This window comes from Lepisma saccharinum, chromosome 22 (assembly GCF_977018435.1).
Source record: "Lepisma saccharinum chromosome 22, izLepSacc3.1, whole genome shotgun sequence".
Classification (NCBI taxonomy): domain Eukaryota; kingdom Metazoa; phylum Arthropoda; class Insecta; order Zygentoma; family Lepismatidae; genus Lepisma; species Lepisma saccharinum.
The window spans coordinates 1,002,919-1,027,600 of NC_139250.1; the positions used below are offsets into that span (position 1 = coordinate 1,002,919).

Sequence of the window (24,682 nt, forward strand, 5' to 3'; positions counted from 1 at the left end):
AGAACTAATGATTGGAATATATGATTGACTGCCATCCACTACATCTTCCTCACTGACATCGAATTCAATACCATATATTAATCCTTCTCGTTGAACTAAGGATTGAGGTATGCGACTCTTAATGGAAAGATGAGATTGAAATTCTTCATTTTTAACAAACTTATTCGCCTCCAGAGCAGAGTTGAAATATATTCTTACTACCCTGTTACGTCCACCTTGGTCTATATATTTAACTGGAATTTCTGCTTTTCGAAATTTGTTACCTAGGCTCCCGCCCACAAGTTTATCGACGTTTCTTCCTGTACCCTCTATCAGAACTATGAAAGGGCCATTACTGTTATGATCGTAGAAGTTCTGAACTGGAGCCAAGATTCTTACGTCCGAAGACTTGGGCTGAAATAACTTCTTGATGGGTTATTTGAGAATTATCTACTTCAATGTAGAATGCGAGTGAAATAATAGGATTCATGTCACTAAACACCAGTGGGCCCGTTCCGAAAGTCGCACGAGTTTAACGCGTTAAACGAGTTATGGTAACCGACCGTTCCATAAGTGCTTCCGTGCGTTTCGTGAGTTTCATTATGCTGTCCCAAAAGTCGCATTCCGTGCGTTTCGTGCAAGAACGAGATTCACCAAACGCACGGGCCAGGATGCTGGTTTGTTCCGTGAAAATCGTCTGCTCCTTGCAGACAAAGCGCGTGCTGATGGATTCAAACTGCACTAGTTCGGAAAATGTATTATAATTTTAACAGATAGCGATATGAAGCAACATGCACAAGATAAGTATGCCTTGACCGTTCTTAGAATGTGATTAAAATGAGTAACAGTGGCCATAATAGAGTTTAGTTTTGCCATAAGGACATTCCTTCCGCTGACGCCATGCGGAAACTTTCTCTTAACAAAACGCTGCGCCTGCGCTTTCGCCTAGAGTGTCCCATAAGTCCGTAAAATAACTGGTTTCACCAGATTCACGAGCCCAGTTATTTTCGTTGAATGCGTTCGTTTCGTTAAGACTTTCGGAACGCACCCAGTGTTTTCAGAATGAAAAGACGAAGCTGCATGAAAATAATTTGAGTCTTCCATTCTGATTATCGATGATAAGACCTTTACGGCCTATTATGTATACAATTTAACACTTGTATGAATTAAAAGTCACCTGTATCACTTAAAAATTATATTCTTGTATATTCGTACACTTGCACGCTTAAATGTTTAATACACAGGCACAATCACACCACTTCCACCATGCTAATCTCAGCAAACTTCATAATGCTGTATGAAAGGCAGAAACATAGGGTAGGAATGATCTTTTAACTTCCGGCAGCGTGCGCAACGCAGTAATCTGCACAGGTAGGTGTTTTAGAACGATATTCGTTCCTTTCTTTGAAAATAATTAGTTAGTAAAATTCTCCCAGTATATTTGATAAAAACTTTCGTTAGTATGTTATACACATATAAGTGTGGAGAAGTAAGTATGCATTGATTATTTGAAGTACAAGCACAGCACTATATTTTTAATTTACCAAATTGCGGTTTGTCACCACACCACATGCAAGTAAGTAGGCTAACGTTGAATGAGGACTACAGTAACCGAAAGGTGTAAATATTATTGTACACAGGATCCTGTCAATGATCTGTGATTGTAATACTTTTGTTAAAATCATGTACTCTTTTGTGTACAGTGAAACTTGATTTTCATATTTAAGTGTATTCAAGGAAAGCACGAGGTCAGCACCTGGTAAGGAGACTGGTATTTCATCATCTGTATTAACATATACGGATAATATAAACATTTCACATTATAAAAATAATACGGTAACATTATAGTATAAGGGAAATAATACAAATACTAGTTTATCTGTATCCTTAAGAATACAGTTACACACTTCAACACCACAGTGTTTTCAATAACATGAATAACGTATTCGCTCCTTTTTAAATGTTAATAAAATACATCCCTCATACGTTTTTCAAGTGCAAAGCTTAAGTAGAATTTCTAATTAAAACTGGATGTTAAAGGAAATTAAGCACCAACATTAGTATAAATTATGCAAATTCTTTTGTAGGCAAATGCAGAACGCGATGAATGTAGCAGACTTACCCTCAGACAGTGACTCCAGTGATGCAGATTATGTTCCTTCTGGTAAGAGTATGATAAAATTTTAGACGAGATTTTGATAAATAGTGTTCTTAGAAAGATCGAATAGTTAAACATGTTAATTTGCAAATTATTCAAGGGAACAAGTTTACAATTCCTGACCACTCTCCAATTTCTATGAAATTTCGCCTACTCACTAAGTGTGAACTCCTAATCACGAATCTGCATGTAATAATTGGCGGTCGAGTATGGAAATCGAGAAAAAATCGAAATAAACTATGTTTTCTTAATGTAACGTAACCCTACTATAAGAACAGTAGCTCCACGGAACATGCTATTTTCCGAATGGGTGTCAATTATAACACAACACTTTAGCAACATAGTATTCTGACATCACGGGAGAACGCTTTTTCATGTTAGGCAAGACAACGTATAGGGTGGGTGAAGGTAATTATGAGACAGGGGAAAATGAAGGTAAAAATGAGACAGTGAAATATTGCACTAACGCAGTGTTTCAAACTTTGAATAAAAATCATCAAAAGTTGCCTAGGATCTTGTCTTTCATTATATGTATATTACAGTGTTCTGAAATAAGTCATTTACTGGGAAAAAAATTCTTGGCTAAAACTCCTTGTTTTATTTCAAAAAAACTTTCAAATTCCGACGACAAACTTTCGCTGTACCCAGCCATCTATTACTTTAGGAGCAAAATTGAAACCATAACTCATTGAAGGTTTAACTTTAGAGTAACATCAATGCAAAAAAAACATAAAAAGTGTCTTTGTGACATGAGTTATGTCACTTTTCAATTTAGGTGACAAAATTAGACACGTGAAGATAAAAATGAGACAGCAGATATTTACCTCGCCTATCTTCTTCTTTTCCTTTTATGTATTTACAATTATGTTAAAGATGTCTTAACATAAAGAAAGTAAAATAGACTATCAAGTCCAGTGGAAAGCACAGAAAACCTTCAACGTGGTGACTACATATTCGTTCGCTTCAGAGGTGGTAAAATAAAATGTACTGAATTTCGGCACGTGTGTATCGTGCAAGAAGTTTTTGATAAAAACGATATCCAGATAATGGGAATGAGACATTCAGGAACAAAAGACACTTTTCTTGTAGACGAGAATGATATATTAGTCACAAGCCTTTCCGATATCATTGGCAACTTGGAGGTTCCAAAAACTGTGCTTTTTGGGGACAGAGTGAAATATCGATTCTCACAGCCAATTGATGTGTTTGAAACATAGCCTAGTTTTGTTAATTTCCAGCGTGTATTTCAGTTTCTTGAGTTACCGTATTGTTTGGTACCATGTTTGAATTACCTATTTTCCTGGTTTATTTAGGTATTCATGAGCTGTATTGAAATGTTAATACCAGTATAGAATGTTCGTTTTTGAGTTTATGGCAAGACCTGTAGGCCTAAACTTTTTGTACAATTGATGTTTTCATTTTTTTCAATTTTTGTGTTAATGAATAAGATAGCTTACTGAGGATGCCTAACATTTCATATTTTCTTAATAATAGTAACATTGGGCATAGCCTAATATGTTTATGTACTGAACTAGGCCTATCAGTAGTAGCTACATAATTTTAGTTTGCTTTATTTCTATGTTTATGGCGAGACATAACTGCTTGACACTGTAAAATTTAGGCTAGGCTATGTTACTTTGCCTATTTCATTCATTTTTTATTTAATGTGTAGCATATAGGCCGATACAGCATTCATTATGTCTCCTTATGTTCCTACAGGCCTTCTCATTTCTAAGGATTTCTTGGAGCTTTAACTCTAGAAGCCATAACTCTGTCAGTTTTCACGTTACAAAAAAAATATATATATACCAAGTGACTCATATTTTCATGCTCTGTCTCATTATTTCATTCCTACTGTTCCACAGTGCATGGCTATTGAGATATAAGCATGTCTCATTCTTACCTTCATGGTGTCTCATATTTTACCTTTTGTGAGGTTAAAAATGAGACAGTGTTTTTCATTTTTTTTTTGGACTTTTGGGTGAACATTATCATAACAAGCCAACAAAAATGGAAGTATAACCTGAATTGTGTTGGTATAGCTTTGGTTTCATTACAATAAACCAGTTCTAGACAAAGTTCCAATAAAAGATTTAAAATGTGTCTCATATTTACCTGCACCCACCCTAGTTCTCTTAGCCAAAATATTAATTTTTCTTTGTATTTATGCTAATGGAACCTAACCTAACCTCGTAGGCATTCCTCGTCTGACGTCAGTATTCAAGGTAGCAAGATTGTTGTGCGTAAAAGAAGACCATTAACGAATTGCGAAAGAAAGATGGTTCCGAATTGCTGTGTATGGACAATGACCGTGTTAAATCGCAAGGTTATTTTACAAGTTCTACACGTAAATGTACAATATTAACAAGTGACCGCCAAATATGAACTACAGATACGTCATCAGGACACCGAAATTAGTAAGTAGGTGAAATTTTATAGAAATTGGAGAGTGGTCCGGTATTGTAAACTCATGCCTTATTCAAGTAATACATTGTTATGTGATAAGTGAAGTGATAAAAGTATAAAAAATTGGTTATAAATGTGTAATATTTAATTTTTTAAAAAGAAAATTGCTTTCTACTACTTTCACCAGGTGCTGAGAACAGCATATGTAGCCATTTTCACCAGCAAAAAGTAATTACCAGAATCATACCATAACATTGTATTTTATTATATTCATTGGCAGTATTACTTACGTTACTGCTAACAAGTTATTTTTAATTAAAAATGGGTGTGACTACTACTGTCACCAGGCAGTGAGAATAGCAGAAAGTGCTAAAGACCCGAAATTACAAGGTCAGATGTAGGGAAATATTTACAGAAGTAATTTTGGTAACGGTTCCGATTGTTTTATGATTTTTTCAAAATTTTCTGGAAGAAAGACAAATTATCATAGAATGTTGGCAGTGATTGTCAAACGAAATTTGAACCATCCTTAAGGTAATAAGCAATGTTTGGATTTCAAAAAAGTAGCTATTGATGGTGAAAAAAAAACTTAAAAAATACCTTGCGCAAGCATGTTTTCTTCCGATGAGAAAGTTATTTTCTGTGTATAAAAGCGTCCGTAAGCTGGGAAAGAGTGTAAATGGAATTTGGAACCATACTGAAAGTAAATATCACAGTTTTCATTTCGATAAACTTCGAAGTATAGGTGAAATGAGATGTTGGAATTACCTTGCGCAAAAATCCCAGTTTCATAAACTTGTTGCATAACACAGACTACAACTGGTAGCAGTTTTCCTCTTCTTGAGTGTTCACAGGAGGCTCGAAGAGGTTTTGTGCTTGAGAACAGCAGTAGCGACATCTGAGGTAATACAACTGAACGTATCAAATTATTAGTAATTTTGCAAATAGGAGTATGAAGGAAATACTATGGATACCAAACCTAACTACGAAAGGAGCATTCCCACGTAGGCAATCCTAGTCTGACTGAACGCAAAGTTGTTGTAGTGTTGTGCAATAGGAAAAAACCCAAATGGCTAGAATTCATAAACCGGTACTGGAAACCGCTTTGTACCTCACACATGTGAAGAAGAGAAAGGCAAACAGTTCGTAACCAAGACGATAGTAAGCAAATGGCGGTTGCAAAGTATATGAGTATATGGAAGTGAAAAAACAGTATCAAGGAAACCCGCAGTAAGTAATTGCTAGAACTCGGCAGTATATTTTAACAGACATAAATCAAACCATGTAAAAATTGTGAATGTAGCATTATGAAATCGCGATAGAACAAAAGGAACTTGGGCCATAATTTTAATGCGGTAAAAATTTACTATCCTTCGGACACCTCTAATTTTTTCGTTTCGTCAATTTTTGACATGCATACTTACGTATCTGCTTCGCGGAACATTCCTGAAGGTGTATCAACGTTGTTTTGATGAAATTTGAACTATGTTTCCTAACCTAACCACGTTCCAATGGTTCGTGGGGCTAGTGCCAATGGTTCGCAATTATTTCCAATTTCTAGATCCTGGTACTAACACAACACCAAATTTTAACTATGTTTCCTAACCTAACAGAACTAACCTATCCACGCGCCAATAGTTCATGGAGCTAGCTATTCTCGTTCGGAGAATTAATTTTCAACGAACAACATGAATTTCAGCTATGAAACATTCCCACATCACACAAAACACCTTCCCGATGTTCGACAATGCTACAGGAACTTATTACGATAAGTAGTTTCTTCTGTAAAAATAAATAAATGTGTCCGAAGGATAGTAAACAAGTACCTTTAATGCTAACAGCCCTAAACCGAACCTAACTAACCTAACAATGAAAGCATTTAGAAATGTAATACTCCTTTATACTTACGTCATGTGACATATTACGAGCACCAGTTCATATTGGAACACCTCAAAAATTTTTCAACTCCATACATGTGCAGAACAAAAGCACTTGTCGCCCATACGAAAATAATAAATGCATGCCTATATAAGCACAACAACTAATGCACACATATGTGTAGTAGACCAGGTTGTTTTTCATGCACATAACACAGTTTAAATTCCTAAAAAAAAAATACATAATCGTGGAGTTTGCTTGATTTTAGTAGAGTAACATGAACAATCAAACTTGTTACATTTTTCTTTTAATCTTAGACATGTGAAAAAATTAGTGAAATACATATGAAATGTGTACTTACTCATGCAGAATGTAATGTCCATGTTGCATCATTGACAAACTTCTGATTTACCATTTGATTCAAAAGAGCTGGTCTCTTCCACTGTCTGTGAAGAAGCTTTTAGTATATTTTTTCTTTTTTAATGTGTTGTGTTCTTCTTGAACCCTGTACAATCTTGCACTTAATTTTTTCCCAAGGGGCTTTTTACACCCCTTGTGTTTTAACATTTTCAGTAAGAATTTTAGATAAGGGGTTATTTCCCCGTATATATTGAAGGGTGCAAAATTGCCTAAAGTGCAATTGCACCAGACACTTTTAATTGAGTCAATCAATCCATTTGATTCAATTTCAAATGAGTCCAGAACCAGGTCTAGAGCTTATAATTTGTTTCAAATCTGAAAACTGCATCTCCAATATAAGCATTAAAAAAAAGAAAGCAAATGTAATGAATCTGAGAGAGTTCCTGTTGCATTATAATGTGGCTGGGCTGATATGTATGTAAAACATTTAATGAGTAACACATTACATTTTGCATCAGCTGATTCATAAATTTTAAATTCCATGCACCTTTTTGATGCAAATTACATATTTTTTTAAAAAATAAAGATAATAAACATACTCATGGGTGATGAATTTGTGTCGATCAATAAAGATATTTTCAAGTTCTTTGATCAAATCCTTTCACTCTTTAAGAGGAACTCTCAGCATAATTTTTAAGAAAAATCACAATACTATGGCAATTCCAACATTAACAACAGAAATGGAGAAGAATATTATTAATTACCCAATAATTGTGCTGCTGGAAATTTATTGTTTTGCTATGACAAAAGTTCTTGCGAAAATTCCACATTTTTTTAGTTCTTCCTTGCCATAAAACTGCCATGATTATCACGTAAGAAGAATTTTCAAGCTCTGTACCCAGTGTGCAAGTTAACAGGACCGTGGTGGGGATGCCCAGCAAAATAAATTTATTTTTATCCCCCTTAGTTTTTTTGTACTGCTTGGTAACATATACGAATTTGCATACCCCCCAAAAAATTACCATCCAAAGACAATTTACAAATATGCCACTGATATTTTCCCCAAAGCAAGAAGCTTAATTCGCACAATGTCTGTACCTGTTGTGTGTCCTTGTTGCATACTTCTCTTCTCCATCGTAAGATTGCTTGTGAAGGGCAGCATGTTTCTTTCCAGTTTGTTCACAGGATGCTGACAATATTTTCTAAATTTCTTTCATGTAATTACTAAAATGTTTTCGAATTTTAACATTATCATATTTCAGATTATAGCACAGATTATTCAATGTTCGTATATTTCATGTAATGTATTGTGTTATGCCTGCTTTTATTGCAATTCAAGGTGCGGAAAGTGTGTCTGAAGTAGAATCCGAAGGAGATGATGAAGGGGCGGACGATGAGAACAGTGAGGAACCTCAGACACAGGGAAAGAAGCGAGGAAAAACAAAAGGACAAAAGAAAAGGTAATTGTTGTGACACTATGTATCCCTTACCTATGTCTCCGTAAATAGTGGTCATAAGCATATACTAATTTTTTTAATTATTATTATTATTCTCATTAGATGGCCTTAAAGAAATGTTTGGACTTTTGTTAATATGTGGTTTTGCCATAATATGCAAAACAATCTTTTAAAAAATATTATTTTAAATGAAAGTTGTAGCCTACTTTATAAGGTTTAAAATCATATAAATTTCAGTCTCAAAATGAAGGATAGTACAAAAAAAATATGTGTGGTGTTGTGACGATTAGTGTGTTCTGATAGAGTTTAGAAAAGTAAGTTTCTTCCAGTTGGTTTTGGGGGGGAGGGGGTTGCCCCTAACCTTTAAAAGGAGGACCATTCCATTATATCTATCCACCACCTGTGGATGGAACCTGTTAGTGACTTATCAAAGATACTTTTTTAATTAGATGGTTTTCATTTGTTAATGTTTTTTTAATAAGATCTTTAGGTTGAATATTGGTAGCAAGTAGTTTGGAAAGTTTATGGGGATGAGCTAGGGTCAATCTACGGGCATGCATATGCCAGATGCATTGGAGCTTATGCTTTTACAGCCTCTGCAATGATGAATATTGTGAAAGAACATTTTACTGATGTCAACGAGACAGTCATTTGTTTGAAGAACCTGCTGTTAATGAAGCTTTGCACAAATTGACATTTTCTTGAAAAACATTCAGGTAACGAGTAGAACTTCGAAGTTATGGTTAAACCTTTTGCGGTGCATTGACCTCATTCTCCAGTTTATTTTTGCGGAAATATCCAAAAGTTGGGATTTAACATATCGAAATGGTTCGACATTTTCGTGCTGCTGGGCACCAACCGATGTGCGAAGGTTGCTCATTTTTATCTGCAAGAAATCAGGTTGAAAACTACTGGACAGAAAATTAATATTTTTATGAAGATTCTGTATTTTACCACAGAATCTTCGCACACTTAACACATTGGTACTGATTTGTGCATTGTAGTTAAAATTTTATACTTGAGAAAACATGCTACATTGTTGAGAAGTTTGAGCTTAGAAAATTTAATATTCTGTGTCTGAAGATTCTGCGCCGCTATCATTGGTTCGTTTTCTGATCCGACAATTATGTGATGAAAAGTTATAAACAAATTTTTTGGCTGAAAAAGCAGGGTGCGATAAAATACTGTAAGACAGTGCTCTCATTTTGTACTAAAAATATCAACATAACTAGCTATGAGGATGATGGATACTACATTTTTTTAATGTTTTTTTATTGATAGGATGTGAATAAAGTGATCACAGGGTGGCTACTCATCGGGAATTCCAGGGGATTATGCATGAATTTTTCCTCTTTGACGTGAAAAATTGCAAGTACTATTAATCCAAATTTAATTGAATTTACACATGTTTATGAATGTCCTGAGGCAAGCTTTCAAAGTTTAGCTTTTATTTTTATGGAGGAAAAAAAAAATAAAACTGTATTCTCTCAATCTATTTACTTTGTGAGTGTCCTTTGCAGAACAATCTATCTGACAGAGGGAAGATTATTGCAAGATAAGATATCTTAAAGTTGATTAGGTAAATTTAACCATCTCTGGTAAATTAGTATATCCTTAACATTTGCAACTTCTGTTTGTGAATGTATTTTGAGTGAGTATGTGAAATGGCAAATGTAAACTCCTCATCTTAAATTATATATACCGTATTTACTCATGTATAATGCACACTTTTTTCAAAATTTTGCCCCCATAAACTGTGGTGCGTATTATGCACGGAATAATTCAGACAGCCAACATGAAACCGTACAGGGCCATTCCAGGATTTTGGGACACTTGCATTGATTTTTCATGTTTATGGAATCCTATCATGTTATATAGCATTGTAAAGCTTGAATTCTAGATGGCGACACTAATGTGCAATGCAATTGAAATAAGCTCATCACAAAATGAAGAAACCTTCTCCTCTTGGTCCACATAGCAACAGGTGACTTATTGATAGAGGCACATATTTTTGTTAAATAAAAAAGCAAAATTTTGGTACAAGAATAGTCAATTTCGGGTTCAAAAGTGGTAAATGAAATGAAATTTCGCTGTTATAGCGATGAAAAAGCAGCATATAAAATGACATTTTGGTTTTAAAAATGTGAATATAATCCCAAATTTGATTTAAGAACTGCAAAATTACACAAATTAAACATATCCCTTTTAGTAGCACATTTAATCATTACCAGAATTTCCTGTATAAAGGGGTCCTTTTTGCTTCTCAAATATTTACAGCAGAATTAATCAATTTTCCGTGAATTGCATAACACAGTATACTTCAGACTTCAGAAAGTGTCGCATCGGTATATAAACGGCAAATTTCGTGTTTAAGAGTCTATTTCGCATTTTGCAGTTCATTTCGCATCATTTCATGACAAAAGAGGGTAGGAACATGCCCCTCACACCTTTCAGAAACATGGAAAATTGACATTGCAATGTGTTATTTCACGTTTCGTGTTTTCGTCAAAAACTAAATATGCATGCCTGTAATTATTGAATAGGAATGATGTCATTCACTTTTGATCTGCATAGCAACAGTTTTACGACCTACAACTACGAAAGCCATTTCTTGAACCTGGATTATACTGCACATTATATACAAGATATATTAGTTGTCAATTGTCCCCATGAAAAACCAGGATGCGCATTATACATGCGTAAATACGGTATATCATTTAATTGAATTGAATTATAATTTTTGGATATGTTGGAATCATACAGACCCTTTTGTATTGTTAATATATTTGTGTGTGTATATGTGTTGTGGTCAGAGACTGTAATACGTAAGGTAGAATAGACAAAAAAAAAACTCTACTTGTAAGCTTGAATTTGGAAAGTTAGCCTTGAAAACCAGGAATTATACTTGAATTTCATCATGGATCATCTGGATCAGTAATTTTAATCTTTTGACCCCTGTTTTGTATGTCACTAAACATTGGTTTGCTGTTTAGTATTTTTAAAAACTACATTATACATACTCTATTTTCTATAAGCTATAAATTAGTTAATTCCTAGCATTTCTAACATTGATGGTGTTTTTGATATTCCCTGAAATTTTTTATGACTTTCGCAATTTTGGACCAGGCTCTGGAACTGATTAAAATTATTCCTGTAGCAACCTGTGGGAAATAGTGCCCTACGTAACAAATACTGTCCTTGAATGGATTGTTTTTTATGCGAGGCACCATTGTATAGGCACAGGGAGACGTTGCTCAAGTATTTTAACATTTGTTCATATGTCTTTTTAAGGAAACGTCACAAAGCATCTGTGGCAAACAAAGAAGCGGAAGAAGAAAGCAAGGAGGTGATGAAAGAAGCGAATGAAGAGGATGAGAAGAAGAAGGCCGATTCTCTTTGGGCAGGTTGCTACTAATTCCTCTTGATACAGCAGTAACTTTTTTGTTTGTACTTGATTGTGTTTTGTCCATGATTCACATGGTGGGGGTCAGTGATAATAGCAGATAGAAAAAAGTTGGTTGTTGTTTCATGACAGGACGATTTTGCCTAATTTTCATAGGCAATGGCTAGAGCCACATATTTATGGCAAATAAAATATCAAGTTTTCGGTACAAAAACAGGAAATTTTAGAATCAAAAGCTGTGTTAAAAAGGTGAATAAAACCTGATATTTGATTTAAAATATACACTTATTACACAACATTTACTTTCTCTTCTAGTGCCACATTTCTGTAGTTGTTGGAAGAATTAAGTTTATTCCTGTTTAAGAGAGTCAATTTTTGCTTCTCAAATATTTACAGCAGAATTAATAAATTTTCCATGATTTGCATAACTCTCAGGCTAATTCAAAATTTTTGAATTTGAGTTGATTTCGCATTATTTCACTACAATATGTGGTAGGAAAATGCACCTCACGCCTTACAGAAACATAAAAGATAAACATTATTGTTGTTTCACATTTCATGTTTCTGTTAATGGTCCAAGAGTAGGAGCACCAATGCATGTGCATGTGAAGTTGGGATGTGTTGGTTCCTCTCCTTTATTGAATTGTAGTTTTTTTCTGTACTTGAGTTCCTTGTAAAATGAGGATGTCGCTCATTGGGTGCCTTGGAAAACGATTTCATGATCTCTGCTTGTAGACCTTTCAGTCATCCTACACAAAAGGTGGAGACTATGTTGAAGTATTCATGTCACAACACATCCATACCTGATGAGGTTTGAGCCCAAATCCCTTATTTTCTTGTAGGGGTGCACATGTTTGTTTAGAGGATTTCATCTTGCTTGTTGGATGCGTACCTTTTAATTTAAGCATCATTATTTTAGGGTTGGATCAGTAAAATTAGTGGAAGTCAGTTTTTTTTTTTTTTTTTGTTCATTCCTGGAATTTTGTGTGCTTGTTTTTGTTACTATAACTTGGGGAATACAATGATTTCTCAAAAACCAAACATATGACAAACACTGGTGAAGAAAATAACATTATTTTGTTCAAAAATGCAAAACAGTAAAAACTGAACAAATGTTGGTCACAAACCTTGACCTGTTCCTGGAGTTATTAGCTATCTGTGATTGCAGATAATGTATAGCATTGTGGCACACTTTATAGTAAATTACATGATGTTCTCATAATTATTATTTTGAAAGGAAATATTATCATGACTGTTAATGTTGGAAGGGCTATTTGGAGACAGGTAACATAATTCTTAATTTATCACTACGCTATTGGTCAGTTTTTGCTCGTACATAGTTTGATCAGTTAAGTTGGTAAACATATTGCAAATAATATGTTAGTGCCGGACCCTGTGGCCCAGTGGTTAGCACGTGCTGCGATGCCAAGGGTCCCGGGTTCGAATCCCGCTCGGGCTTGGTTGTTTGTGAATGTCCATTTATCAATTTAATCATTTCATCACTCATCCCCATCTTCGCAAATTACCCAAGAGGCACAAAATGCGAAGTAAAATAAACTAAATCAATCCTTCAATAATATGTTAGACTTTGCTACCTGGAGTTTATTAGTTGCTACAAGGTTTAACATTCAGGGAACATCTAAGAGATACTGTCTACAAAGGAAATGCAAGAATCAGAGAATTTTATCAACTTTGGAAAACTCAACACTGACGATTAAAAAGCAAATTACATTGTTCAATTTATTAATAAGATCAATGCTTACGTATGATTGTGTAGTGTGGCAACATGGTGCAACAATATGCATAAATGGCCTCCAAACTACAAAACACTGCGAATAACAGACGCAGAAAAATCAAATTCTGGATAAATGCTGCATGTTCATCAATAATATTATTCAACTAAATGTAACATCGTATAAAGTCAACCGACATCTATTTTGGTCAGTGTCTGATAATCAACAATGTATCATGTTAAAGATAGTATATACTATCAATTAATTGTCACCCACCTAAACGTAGCTTAAGGAGATTGGGTTGTACACCTGTGTATATCTGACCTTCATTCATGATGAAAGTTGTGTGAATTACTCACAAGTTTAATATATATTATTAACTTACGTTTTGCGAGTATCAAGGTAACTCCTGCGACGTTTCGGGATGCAACTGCTCCCTTCCTCAGGCTGCCCTTGTTTAGGTTGTGTATAAATCATAACCACGTTGAACTCTCCATAGGTTCAGTATATAGGATTGGTAAAAGATTTTTTTAATTAAAATACAATAAAAATCTAAAACCCATTACAGGTGCACGTCAAACTACCATGCCGTTTTCCCAATTAGAAACTGCTCCTTGGAATGTTAAAACAAAAGTTGGGTTTTAGATTTTTAATGTCTTTTAACCATACACCTTTTACCAATCCTATATCCTGTACCTATGGAGAGTTCGACGTGGTTATGATTTACACATAACCTGAACGTGGGCAGCCTGAGGAAGGGAGCAGTTGCATCCCGAAACATCACAGGAATTACCTCGATACTCGCAAAATGTAAGTTAATAATAATATATGTATAATATCTGACCCTGTCATGCAATGCGTATATTAGAGATTCTCTTATGTATTGCTTAATAACCTGGCCATGTCATAGAGGGAAATTGCCTAGTAACATGACAGTCATGTGAAAAAGAGGGACTCCTCAATAATTTCTATGCAACAAGCATAAGAATAAAAGGTCAAAATTCATAACTCTAAGGCAGACTAACTAACTCTCTAGCCTTCTTAAACCCGAAGGTTCATGGCTGCAGCAACACAGGCCTTCCATCTGTCCCTATCTTGAGCAATATCTATATACTCTTTTCCATCCCTACCGATTTCCTGTAGGTCCATCTCAACGTTGCCCCTCCATCTTCGTCTTGGCCTTCCTACAGGTCTCTTACCATCAGGTTTCCCAACAAGAATCCTGTAAACTCCTCTTTCCTCTCCCATTCGTGCCACATGGCCTGCCCACCTAAGTCTTCTTGATTTAATCATTCTAAAAATATCTGGACATGAATACAAATTATGTAGTTCTAAATTATGTAACCTTCTCCACTCACCTGTCTCCTCATCCCTCTTAGGTCCAAATATTTTCCTAAGGATCTTATTTTCAAGTACTCTCAATTTATGTTCCTCTAAGGCAGCTGAAACTTCAACAAAAATTAAACCACCATGATAAGGCTTGATCTTGAAAACAATTAAGACAAATTTGTAAAGTATGTTTCTGATGCATTTTGTTTCCTGTGTTGCAGACTTTATGAAGGACGTGGGGAGTGCATCTTCCACGAAGGCTCCTGCAGCCACCAACGGAAGCCTGGGAAGGTTGTCGAAGCAGGAGACCCCTGAAAAGAAGGAGCAGAAGGTGACCATCACCAAAGTGTTTGAATTTGCAGGGGAGGAAGTTAGGTAATTTATTCACTAGACTCAACTGAATTTCTCATATTTTGACAAGTTGGGCTTCACTTTTGGATTTTTTTATCTCTGTGTGGTTATATTTTCTTAAACCATTTCCCTGTGTTGGTCCACTTCATTTTCGTTCTATTCCCTATATTACAGTGATGGCCAGTATATTTTTTTTATTGATAACAATATAAACAGAATCCAGATGTGCAATTCATCCACTTGAGCTGTTCATCACCCACCCCCAAAAGTGGCATAAGATAAAAAAAGGTAAAGTGTTCCCCTGTGCATAGCACCACACCATGAAGGTGTAGGGGGTGTGGGGGTGGCATAAGATAACCCAAACAAATAAACATAATAATGACCAAGGAGAAGAAATTTGCAATAAGTTATAGAAACATCAGATTGTTAAAATTATCAGCAATTTTAATTATATGGTTACCTGGGCCAATAGCAACAGAGTACTAATTACTTCATCTCATCTGGGGCTGAGCATATACCACTTTGAACCGATGTGATAATTTTACAGTAAGGTTTACACCTTCTCCCCAAAATAGCAGGAGAAGAGGGGGCAAACTCCAGATTTTTGTTTTTTCCCATTGAAATTCGGGGGTCATGCCCCCAAAAAACCCCTTCCTGGGTCCGGCATTCTGAATTGTACACGCTTGCATGCTCTGATGTTTTAGCTGCAAAACAAAACTTATCCGAAGTAGATTGCTCCCATAGTGCCAGAGTTATGACAATTTTCCTCCAAAGATGCAAATTACCTATTTTTCGTTAAAAAAAAAAATTGACTTATTATTCACCCAAGAACATGAAACATGTTTCATTCTCTTGAGAAATGTCCATTCTTTGAAAAGAATACTAAAGTTCGCGCCTTCTCCCCTAAATAGCGGTATAAAAGGGGGAGAAAGGCATCGTTTGACAGGAAAGATTTTTATTATTATTATTATGCTTGGTAACATTGCTTGTCTGAAAAATTACAATTTTTATTTCCTGCATCAATAGAGAAAATAACTGCATTCTGTTGTTTGGAATATCCAGGAGAGCCGGGACTTTGCATTGACTTGTTTTGCTCTTTACCACAAGTGAAGCAAATGGATGGGAACTTCCAAATTTGTCATTGGACTTTCACAAGCAAACCTATAAATGTAACATTGTTTTTACAAGTGATTCTGTCATGTTATCAATATCTAATAAAGTATTGCTGGCCGCCTTGGCAGAGTGGTTAGCACAGCATGATGCTAGGGGTCCTAGGTTCGAATCCCAGCCTGGACATGGGTGTTTGTGAGCGTTCGTTATCATTCATCCTCATCTTCACGATTAGTCAAAAGTAGCAGAATAGCAAAGTAAAATAAACTAAATCAAAATGTAACAAAAGTATTGAACCAACTATGCATCAATATAGCCATTTTAATATATTATACTGTGTTATATAATAAATATGTATGTATGCATGTAATATGTGTGCATGTGTATAATAATAACACTATTACATTGTAATATAATAATTTGTCTTATTAGGAGGAACATGCAAAGTAAAGAAAAGGAGAACGTTGTGAAAGTATCGCATGATGTGCGAAAATAAATGCATTTGCACGTCATGCGGCACACAGCAACAAAAATTCATACTTTATGCCGGTGACGGACATGTGAGTCATTGTAAAATTTACATGAAAATTGCAAATTTACAATGTATTTTGTACAAATCAATCCATTTTATGCTTCAAAAAAGCAAAATTACTTAAACTTAATCGGCCCCTGACAAAAGTATGCAATTTTTAAGTGGCATCGAGCATGTTAAAATGTCACATTCCATTTTGTAGGCCCTGCAGAAGATGGAAATTCTGGAAAGTATCAGGACATCAATTTCAGTTGATACATTCTGACACGACTGTATCAGTAGCTCATTCCTTCAACATGTAAATTGTTGATGTCAATATTTTTATTAAGAAATGTTAGTGAAAACTTAGTCAACCTAGCATATACAGAGAATTGTGCATGACAAACGGTGATATGGTATATACTCGGTGAAAGTATTCCTTGAATCTTATTTTGGAACAGAGTGACGAAAGAAGTGGATGCGGAGTCTGAGGAAGCCAAGAAGAGCCTGCCCCTGGAAAAGGAGTCTGCCGACGGAGGCTCTCCCGTGCCCCTCGGGAGGGGAGCAGCTCCAGGGCCTGGTCGAGGGAGGGGCCGTGGTGGAGGTCTGAGCAGCGTTCTGGGGCAGCTGGGGAAGAAGGCTAAGCTGAGCACTCTGGAGAAGTCGAAGCTGGACTGGAGCAGCTTCAAGAAGGAGGAAGGCATCGAGGAGGAGATCCAGACCTTCAACAAGGGGAAGGATGGGTAAGAGGATTGTGCATCTCATCACTTTGTATCAAAATGTCTGATTCTTGCTGGGTGTGGTGTAACCTTTTCACAGCAGCTGAACAATTGTAACCAGGGTACGGGTTCATATGTAAATACATATTTAGGTGCGTTACGTATCACTCATTTTCATTTTCGAGTTACGTTTAGCAAGGCAGCCTGGCAGGAAGTATAGGAAAGTGTTAACTTCAGCGCCAGCTCAGCGAAAAGCATTCGCCAATATTTGCAAAGGAAAATTGATGAGAGAGAAAAAGGGGAGGAGTTTTGATGAGGAGGAATGCATAGTTGGATCTGGCTAAAGGGGGACAGGGGAGTTGGTCTTGGGGTTTGAAGAGAACAGGAGAGTGGTTCGGGACTAAGAAAAGGGGGTTTTAAGTTTTGGAGAGAGGAGAGTGAGTTTGATTTTGAAGGAGATTGAGGCTGGATGCAGACTTCTAGAAACTTGTTTGGAAGTGGAGTGCAGCGAAGCTGAGTGACAATTTAAGAGGCGAACTTCAGCAAGCGAGTGAGAGTTACTTTAGAAATCCTTCGGTCCACGCTTCTAAAGAGAGACAGGTAATATACTTTTCTAATGCCATCCTTTGCCAATGCAGACTTAAGGTCATAGTAACCCAAATCTAGAAAGTTGCCATTTTATAAAGGATTCTGTAAATTTAAGTTTATTCAGGTACCTCCTGCAGTTAGCAGATGCAGCCAAGCGAGAGCTTACGGGCTACCGCTAACCCCCGATTGAAGAATAATTACTTTCATCTAAAGAGCTCCAGGTTCGATCCCCGAACCTTTCGAGGCTCACACGCTTAGTAAAAGTGTGTCTCAAGATGGGTGTGAGGCTGAAATCAGTTATATTTTTAATTATCTTTGCACATCATGACATGTAGACTCAAAAAATTCCAGTTTTATTTTCCATATTTGTACATATATTAGTTTTTGGCTCATATTTCAGAACATTTCTCATCATATACTCCATACTTGTGTAATAACTACATGTGCTCGTGTGATCAAAACAGTTGGGTGAATTTCTTGCTAATAACTGACAAAGTCCAAAACGACATTAAACAAACAAATGATGTTGCGACCATTTTTATCCCCTCCAATTGCGTTAATTACAAGTTTTTTGTCATTCAAACAATAATATATTTTTTCTCAAAATTACACCTCCCAAATGTTTGCTTTTGCTTTTTTAAAATACTTGAAATTCCTGTTTTTGTTGTCAACAATAGAGAATGAGGGCTCCTGATTGTTACAAACCTTATTTTGGAACGTTGGAAGAGTGTTCCAAGTGGAGCAGCCCATTGCTAACCCCACCCTCGCTACTCTATTTTATGTAGCTTGTATAGTGTCTTATATTATTAAAAAAGTAAATTTTTACAATTTGAAGTTCATATTTAACTCCATATTTTGATGAAAATAACTAAATATGTATTTACATATATTTTACTATATATAAATCAATTCCCTGATTATAACTTGTCACGGCTGCTTAGAGAATTTAATTGCATTGTTACTTTTGGCGTGGCATCTAGAATGGTTCTAGTGTATTTAGTATTATTATTGCTTGTCAAAACATTGATCATGCCATAGCATGGTACAACTTGCATTTGTCATACCTCCCTTGAGGGACAGGAAGCATTCCCTGTGAAGACGAAATGGGCCGATCCTGCAGCCGTAGGTTCAGACAACAAGCGCACTGTTGCCAAACCGATTCTCTCTAAATGCTGCCTTCCCTAGAGTTTGGACAGAATGTGTGTGACTGAGGTGTCTTCGTTCACCCTTCCCCTCCACAAAAACGCAAGTGGAAAATTTACGAGACACTTATCACCATTCGCTTCTGTGACCACACATTTACTGAATTCTTCATAGTTGACGAGAACTTGTTTGTAAAAACTTTTCCTTTCTTCTTGTTTGCAACGTTGAAAATGTAAAAAATTAAGGATTTGCCATACCGGATAACAACTGCACTTTTCTTCAATGGAAATTCGTTTAGATTCCTTAGGCAATATGATTGGATGTTGTTCGATTATTTTTAATCTGAAGTTTTTTTTCACAAAGGAACGCTATATCATTTGGTTATCACTATCACAATGAAGCTGAAAACACACAAGCTAAAGTGATCATTTTTTTTCTATGGGCAGATAGGGCGATATTTTACTCACTGAAAAAATGAAAAATATTTGTGTCAAATCAACAGCCAAATTTAGTGCACATCTAAATGTCATTAAGATGCTTATTTGGGCCAAAAGAGCATGGGGGCTGCCCAAGCGTGGTGCTGATCACATCACCTTCAAATTGGCCAAAAAAAATAAAAATTGAAGAATATGTGGGTTAAAGGAGGCCGGAGCATGGTGCTGATCACACTATCTCCCACATCCAGTATGCGTCACGGCATGGTGCAAAGTGCGTGGGAAACTTTACCTTCACCTTTTTCTCATTTGCAGGGTAGTAGTTTGCTTTGTCATGCCCCCTATGGTATCATTACTAGTAGTGCTGGGCGATATATCATCCAGACGATGTATATCGCTTTTATTGAAAAAATATTATCCAGGCGATATCAACTAGATGATATGACATATTGGTGATATATCGTCACAATATTTATCTATATATACCAGGCTGTCCCAGAAGTCCTGCATCATACAAGGGTGAAAATGAAACACAGAATATCAGAAACAAAGACAGACTTTATTCAGCAAAGTACAGGCCTCCATGTTCAATTACCTTCACCCATCTCTTTGACAACAGTTCAATCTGATGGCGATACCAGGTGGCAGGTTTAGAATTGAAAAACTCACAACAGGCAGAATTTACCTCATATGAATTGAAGTGCCGACCACACAGGAAATGTGAGAGAGAGCGAAACAAACCGAAATCCGATGGTGCAACGTCCGGGCTATAGGCGGGATGAGGGAACAACTAAAATACGTCAAGCTCAGCTAGTGTGTTGGTCACTCTTCGAGACCGGTGACTGGGAGCATTGTCATTTTGCAGCAGTAACCTCTTCCTCCTCGCTAATGCTGGATATTTCCCGTTCAGAATGGCATACACTTGGCGTAATTGTTCAGAATACAGTTTACCTGTTACAACATGACCTTCTGGAACAAACTCATAATGGACAATCCCGTCAATATTCCACCACACACTCCTCAGCATGAGCTTTTTCCCAAATCTGTCCTGTTTCACATGGGCGATGGCCTCCTGTCTTCTTTTCACCCACTGTTTACGTGTATCAGGGTCTGGCAAATTGCAAGTCTGCGCTGGGCCTGCACCTCTGTCAGCTCGTGCGGACTTTGTCGGAGCTGTTTACTGGTGTAATCCATGTCAAGCAAGCGACGGTTTACTGTCGATTTGGATGCCCTAACTAGTCTTGCTAACACACGTGTTCTGGATTGTGGTGTAGCATTCACAGCATCCTGCAGAGACTCGTTAATGTCCATTGGAAGTCACCCCGTGCAGGCCTTGTCCACGAGGCATAGATCACGTTAAGCGATTTTTTTAAACCAACGGGAAGTTGTCGATCGATTCACCACTTCGTTCTCCACACGACAAATTTCCTCCGATGCCTCTTTTGCTGTTAGTCGTTTTTCTCATAAAAAACGTAGCACTGCACGAAGTGCAATTTGGTCCTCACTCATCGTGCCTACTTTAACTTCACGGGAACACTCGCTACACATGCTGTGCGTGCCCACATGCTGTGCGATCCCACGAACCTGTCCTCTATGCCTGCCAACAGCCTTTTACGGGTGGCGCCACCTACCCTCGCAAACTTCACCTCTTGGAGCTCAGTGTGCTGATTGCTGATGGTGCAGGACTTCTGGGACAGCCTGGTATATTGTGCTGGTTATATATTGTCACGATATTTTGCCTATATATATCATGTCAGCGATATATCATCACGATATTTTAGCGATATATAATCATGATATTTTGGTGATATATCATGATACTTTAGCAATATATATATATATTGTGCTGGCGATATATCGTCACGATATTTTGGTGATATATATTGTGTCGGCAATATATCGTCATGATATTTTGGCGATATATCATCACAATATTTGGCGATATATTGTCACAATATTTTAGCGATATATATCATGTCAGCAATATATATCGTGGAGACAATATATCGCCGACGTCACGATACAGAAAAAATATAGTATCGTCTATGACGATATTTTCTTGACGATATATCATCGCATTATCAAATTTTCGATATCGCCCATCCCTAATCACTAGTCTTGTAATTACTGAAAAGTGCCACCAAGTATTTCTGCCCTAATTTTCTTGCTCCTGTGGAAGTGAGCACTCTTACACGAGACAACTTAACCAATTAACATATAGGTGAAAAGACTTTCCTCTGGCGTCTAAAATTACGCTGTTGCTCTACAATCTGAATACGCGCATTCAACAAACATAGCGTAATGCAAGTGAAAAAAATACTCCCATCTTCCCCAACATGAGCTCATTACTACCGCAGTTCAGAGCTATGCGGTATGCAGTAATTGAAGGATTCAGCCCCTTTCTCATTTTTTAATGCCCCGCATCGGAAATCTTGCTCATATGTCTGAAGCATTGACATGACAACATTGGAGAACTTCAAGCAGTGATCCTTACTTTCTTTCACTTCCGATCCAAGAAATGTAATATAAGCATAGTTGAGTGCTCTCGTGTAAAATAAATACTTCTATATGAAGAAATGTAGAAATGCTCATTAATGTCATTTGTCACAGAGCAAGCTGTCCTTTTTCCCACAATTGACGTATGCGCAGCATGCACAACATTCGTTCACGAGATGCCTCTGACGTAACCCCATTCCCCTTTTTGAAAATCCTGCGTTCGTCACTGATAATTTATTGCGACGTCTAAAAATGTGTATGTTTGACAAAGCTGGTTTTGTTCACTTCATGCTGTTGGGCTGATCGGAAGTGGAAAGTGGAATCTGAACCATTGTGCACGTCTTCAGGCCACTATGATTACAGTTTATAAAGATGCTTGGCGTTCAGCTATAAATCATTACCACCCAGGACTTCTAAAAATAACAAGTAATTACCAGTTTACAGAGTGAACGGAGATCTCACACGATCAGATGCTTACAGAGTGAACGGAGATCTCGCACGATCAGATGCATAAACTGAACCTAATAGGCAGCAGTTAGAGGCATTCATCAACCGTCCCTACCCTCGAAAGTGGGTCCCGCTAATTCGTCAATGATTTTAACAGCACATCTTGCTTTTGACCTTAGAACTTGATTATCATACTTCCTTCCTGTTAATTTTTCATACAATATACCCCATAAAAAGTTGATTGTGTAGTAATTTCTTACCGACACTTGAGTTTCACCCCTTCCTTATGCTTTCCTGCTTTTTACATTTTACGTTTTTATTTACGGGCCCCTGAAAAACGTCGGGATTTGATTGTCAAATTAAAATTTTGGTATTAAAGCTGTGAAAAATCTGATGAAAGGTAGTATGCAAAGTGACATTTTTGTTTTAAAACTGTGATATACAGTAATCCTAAATTTGATTTAAAAACAGCACTTATTACACAAGATAAACATATCCCTTCTAATAGCATATTTATGTAGTTACCAGAGTATTAAGTTTATTCCTGTACAAAGGAGTCCATTTTTGCTTCTCAAATATTGACAGCAGATTTAATCAATTTTCCATGATTTGCATAACTCGCAGGATAATTCAGACTTCAGAAGGTGTTGCATTGGTAAATAAACTCTAAATTTGAGTCTATTTCACATTTTGCATCATTATGTGACAAAACAGAAGGAAAATGCACATCACACCTTTCAGAAACATGAAAATTTAACATTACAATGTGTTATTTCACAGTTTGGGTTTTTGTCAAAAACAAAATATGCATGCCTCTCCTCACAAGAAAAAATACAATTAAACGTTGTCCAATATCTCTTATTCAATTGTGCAAAATGTTAGCATTGAGTGCAATGCCCATTCTATTTTTAGGTACCTGGAAAGACAGGATTTCCTTCAAAGGACCGATCTCCGCCAGTTTGAGATAGAAAGGAATTTCCGCACTTCCCGGCGGAGTAACAGATGAGCATCGAGGCCTCAGAGGCTCTTGGAGCAAAATGTGCACCCCATTCTGCATGTAAGATGTTAGCGGAGAAAGCAGACGTCACAAGATAAGAATATATGTTTAATATCATTTGGCATGCTCTATTTATAATTTTGCAACAAGTGCTTTTACATTTGTTCAACCTCTACGCAGCTGAGCTTCTCTCCGGGAGTCTGCGATTTCAGAATGGTAAATGTCGATGCAGGAATTCCCGTTAGAACATTTTGTGGTGGTACTTCCACGTGTCCTACCTCAGAATCTTGCAGATTACATCGTACCATGGGCTGCAGAGACCTTTCGTCCATCTGTTCTTGTATCAAGTGATAGTGTAGGTGCTTCGTGATGGTTACATTCCTGGTATCATGTAGTTTAATTATGTATCAAGTGTAGGTTAAAATTTAACCACGTTCTTGACCGATGTTACATTCTTATTTAACAAATTTTGTGTATGGTTGTTGAAACGACAGGACCAGTGTGTCCATCCATCCCAAGACATTGCTTTTGTGCAAATTTGATTTTGCTATACCGTTTTATTCAGTATTAGCAGTTGACTGAGAACATAACTTTTTGTAGTTTATATGAAGTGAAGTAATGTAGGCAAATTGATTCATACTAAATTTAGTTTCTGTGCTGATAATGTGAGGGACTGCTTTTTGTGCTTGCATTAAACAGTGACTGTTGATCAAACATTGCATGAATTAATTCAAAGGTTATAATTTGTATGTACCCATGGTCAAAGTGTTACAGAATTTTTGTAGCATGCCATAAAGTAAAAGGAACAGCCTGTGTGTTTTATTTTATTTGTTTGAAACCTTTGGTCTTCCTTGGAAAGGTGCCCGATGATGCACCTGACCAGCAGGCACTCCCACATTCCCTTTTCCTTCCTAAGTCAAGAGGTAAAGTTATATTAGAAAATAAAAAGTGATTAGGTTCGAATCTGGGCTTACATTAATTAAGCATGGATGTTCACTTATGTAAAAGGAATAAATGTACCAAAATAATTAAGACACGGGATTATACAGCATGTCGACGGTCCAAGAGTTCGGCCAATGGATAAGGATGCACAGGTTCCTTATACATTGGTCTTCATTTACGAGCCAAGTTCATGCCAAAATTATTACTACAAGGAGGAATCAGAAATCAAAAATCAGAACAC

At 36.6% G+C, this 24,682-nt stretch overlaps 1 protein-coding gene across 5 annotated transcripts; it reads left to right on the plus strand.

The window, feature by feature from the left end:
* The first annotated feature begins 1,234 nt into the window (after window positions 1–1,234).
* Window positions 1,235–24,310, plus strand: Yeti (yeti). Of its 5 annotated transcripts, none has more exons than XM_083144136.1 (7): window positions 1,235–1,350; window positions 2,067–2,143; window positions 8,121–8,241; window positions 11,530–11,642; window positions 14,925–15,078; window positions 17,137–17,418; window positions 23,415–24,310. In XM_083144136.1, the coding sequence occupies exons 2-7, from the start codon at window positions 2,071–2,073 to the stop codon at window positions 23,506–23,508; spliced, it is 837 nt and encodes a 278-aa protein (XP_083000262.1). In that variant the 5' UTR covers window positions 1,235–1,350; window positions 2,067–2,070; the 3' UTR covers window positions 23,509–24,310. The 5 variants fall into 5 exon arrangements, with proteins under 5 accessions (XP_083000262.1, XP_083000264.1, XP_083000266.1 ...); XM_083144138.1 differs by lacking the exon at window positions 1,235–1,350 and adding an exon at window positions 1,405–1,468; XM_083144140.1 differs by lacking the exon at window positions 1,235–1,350 and adding an exon at window positions 1,535–1,555.
* Window positions 24,311–24,682: the final 372 nt, after the last annotated feature.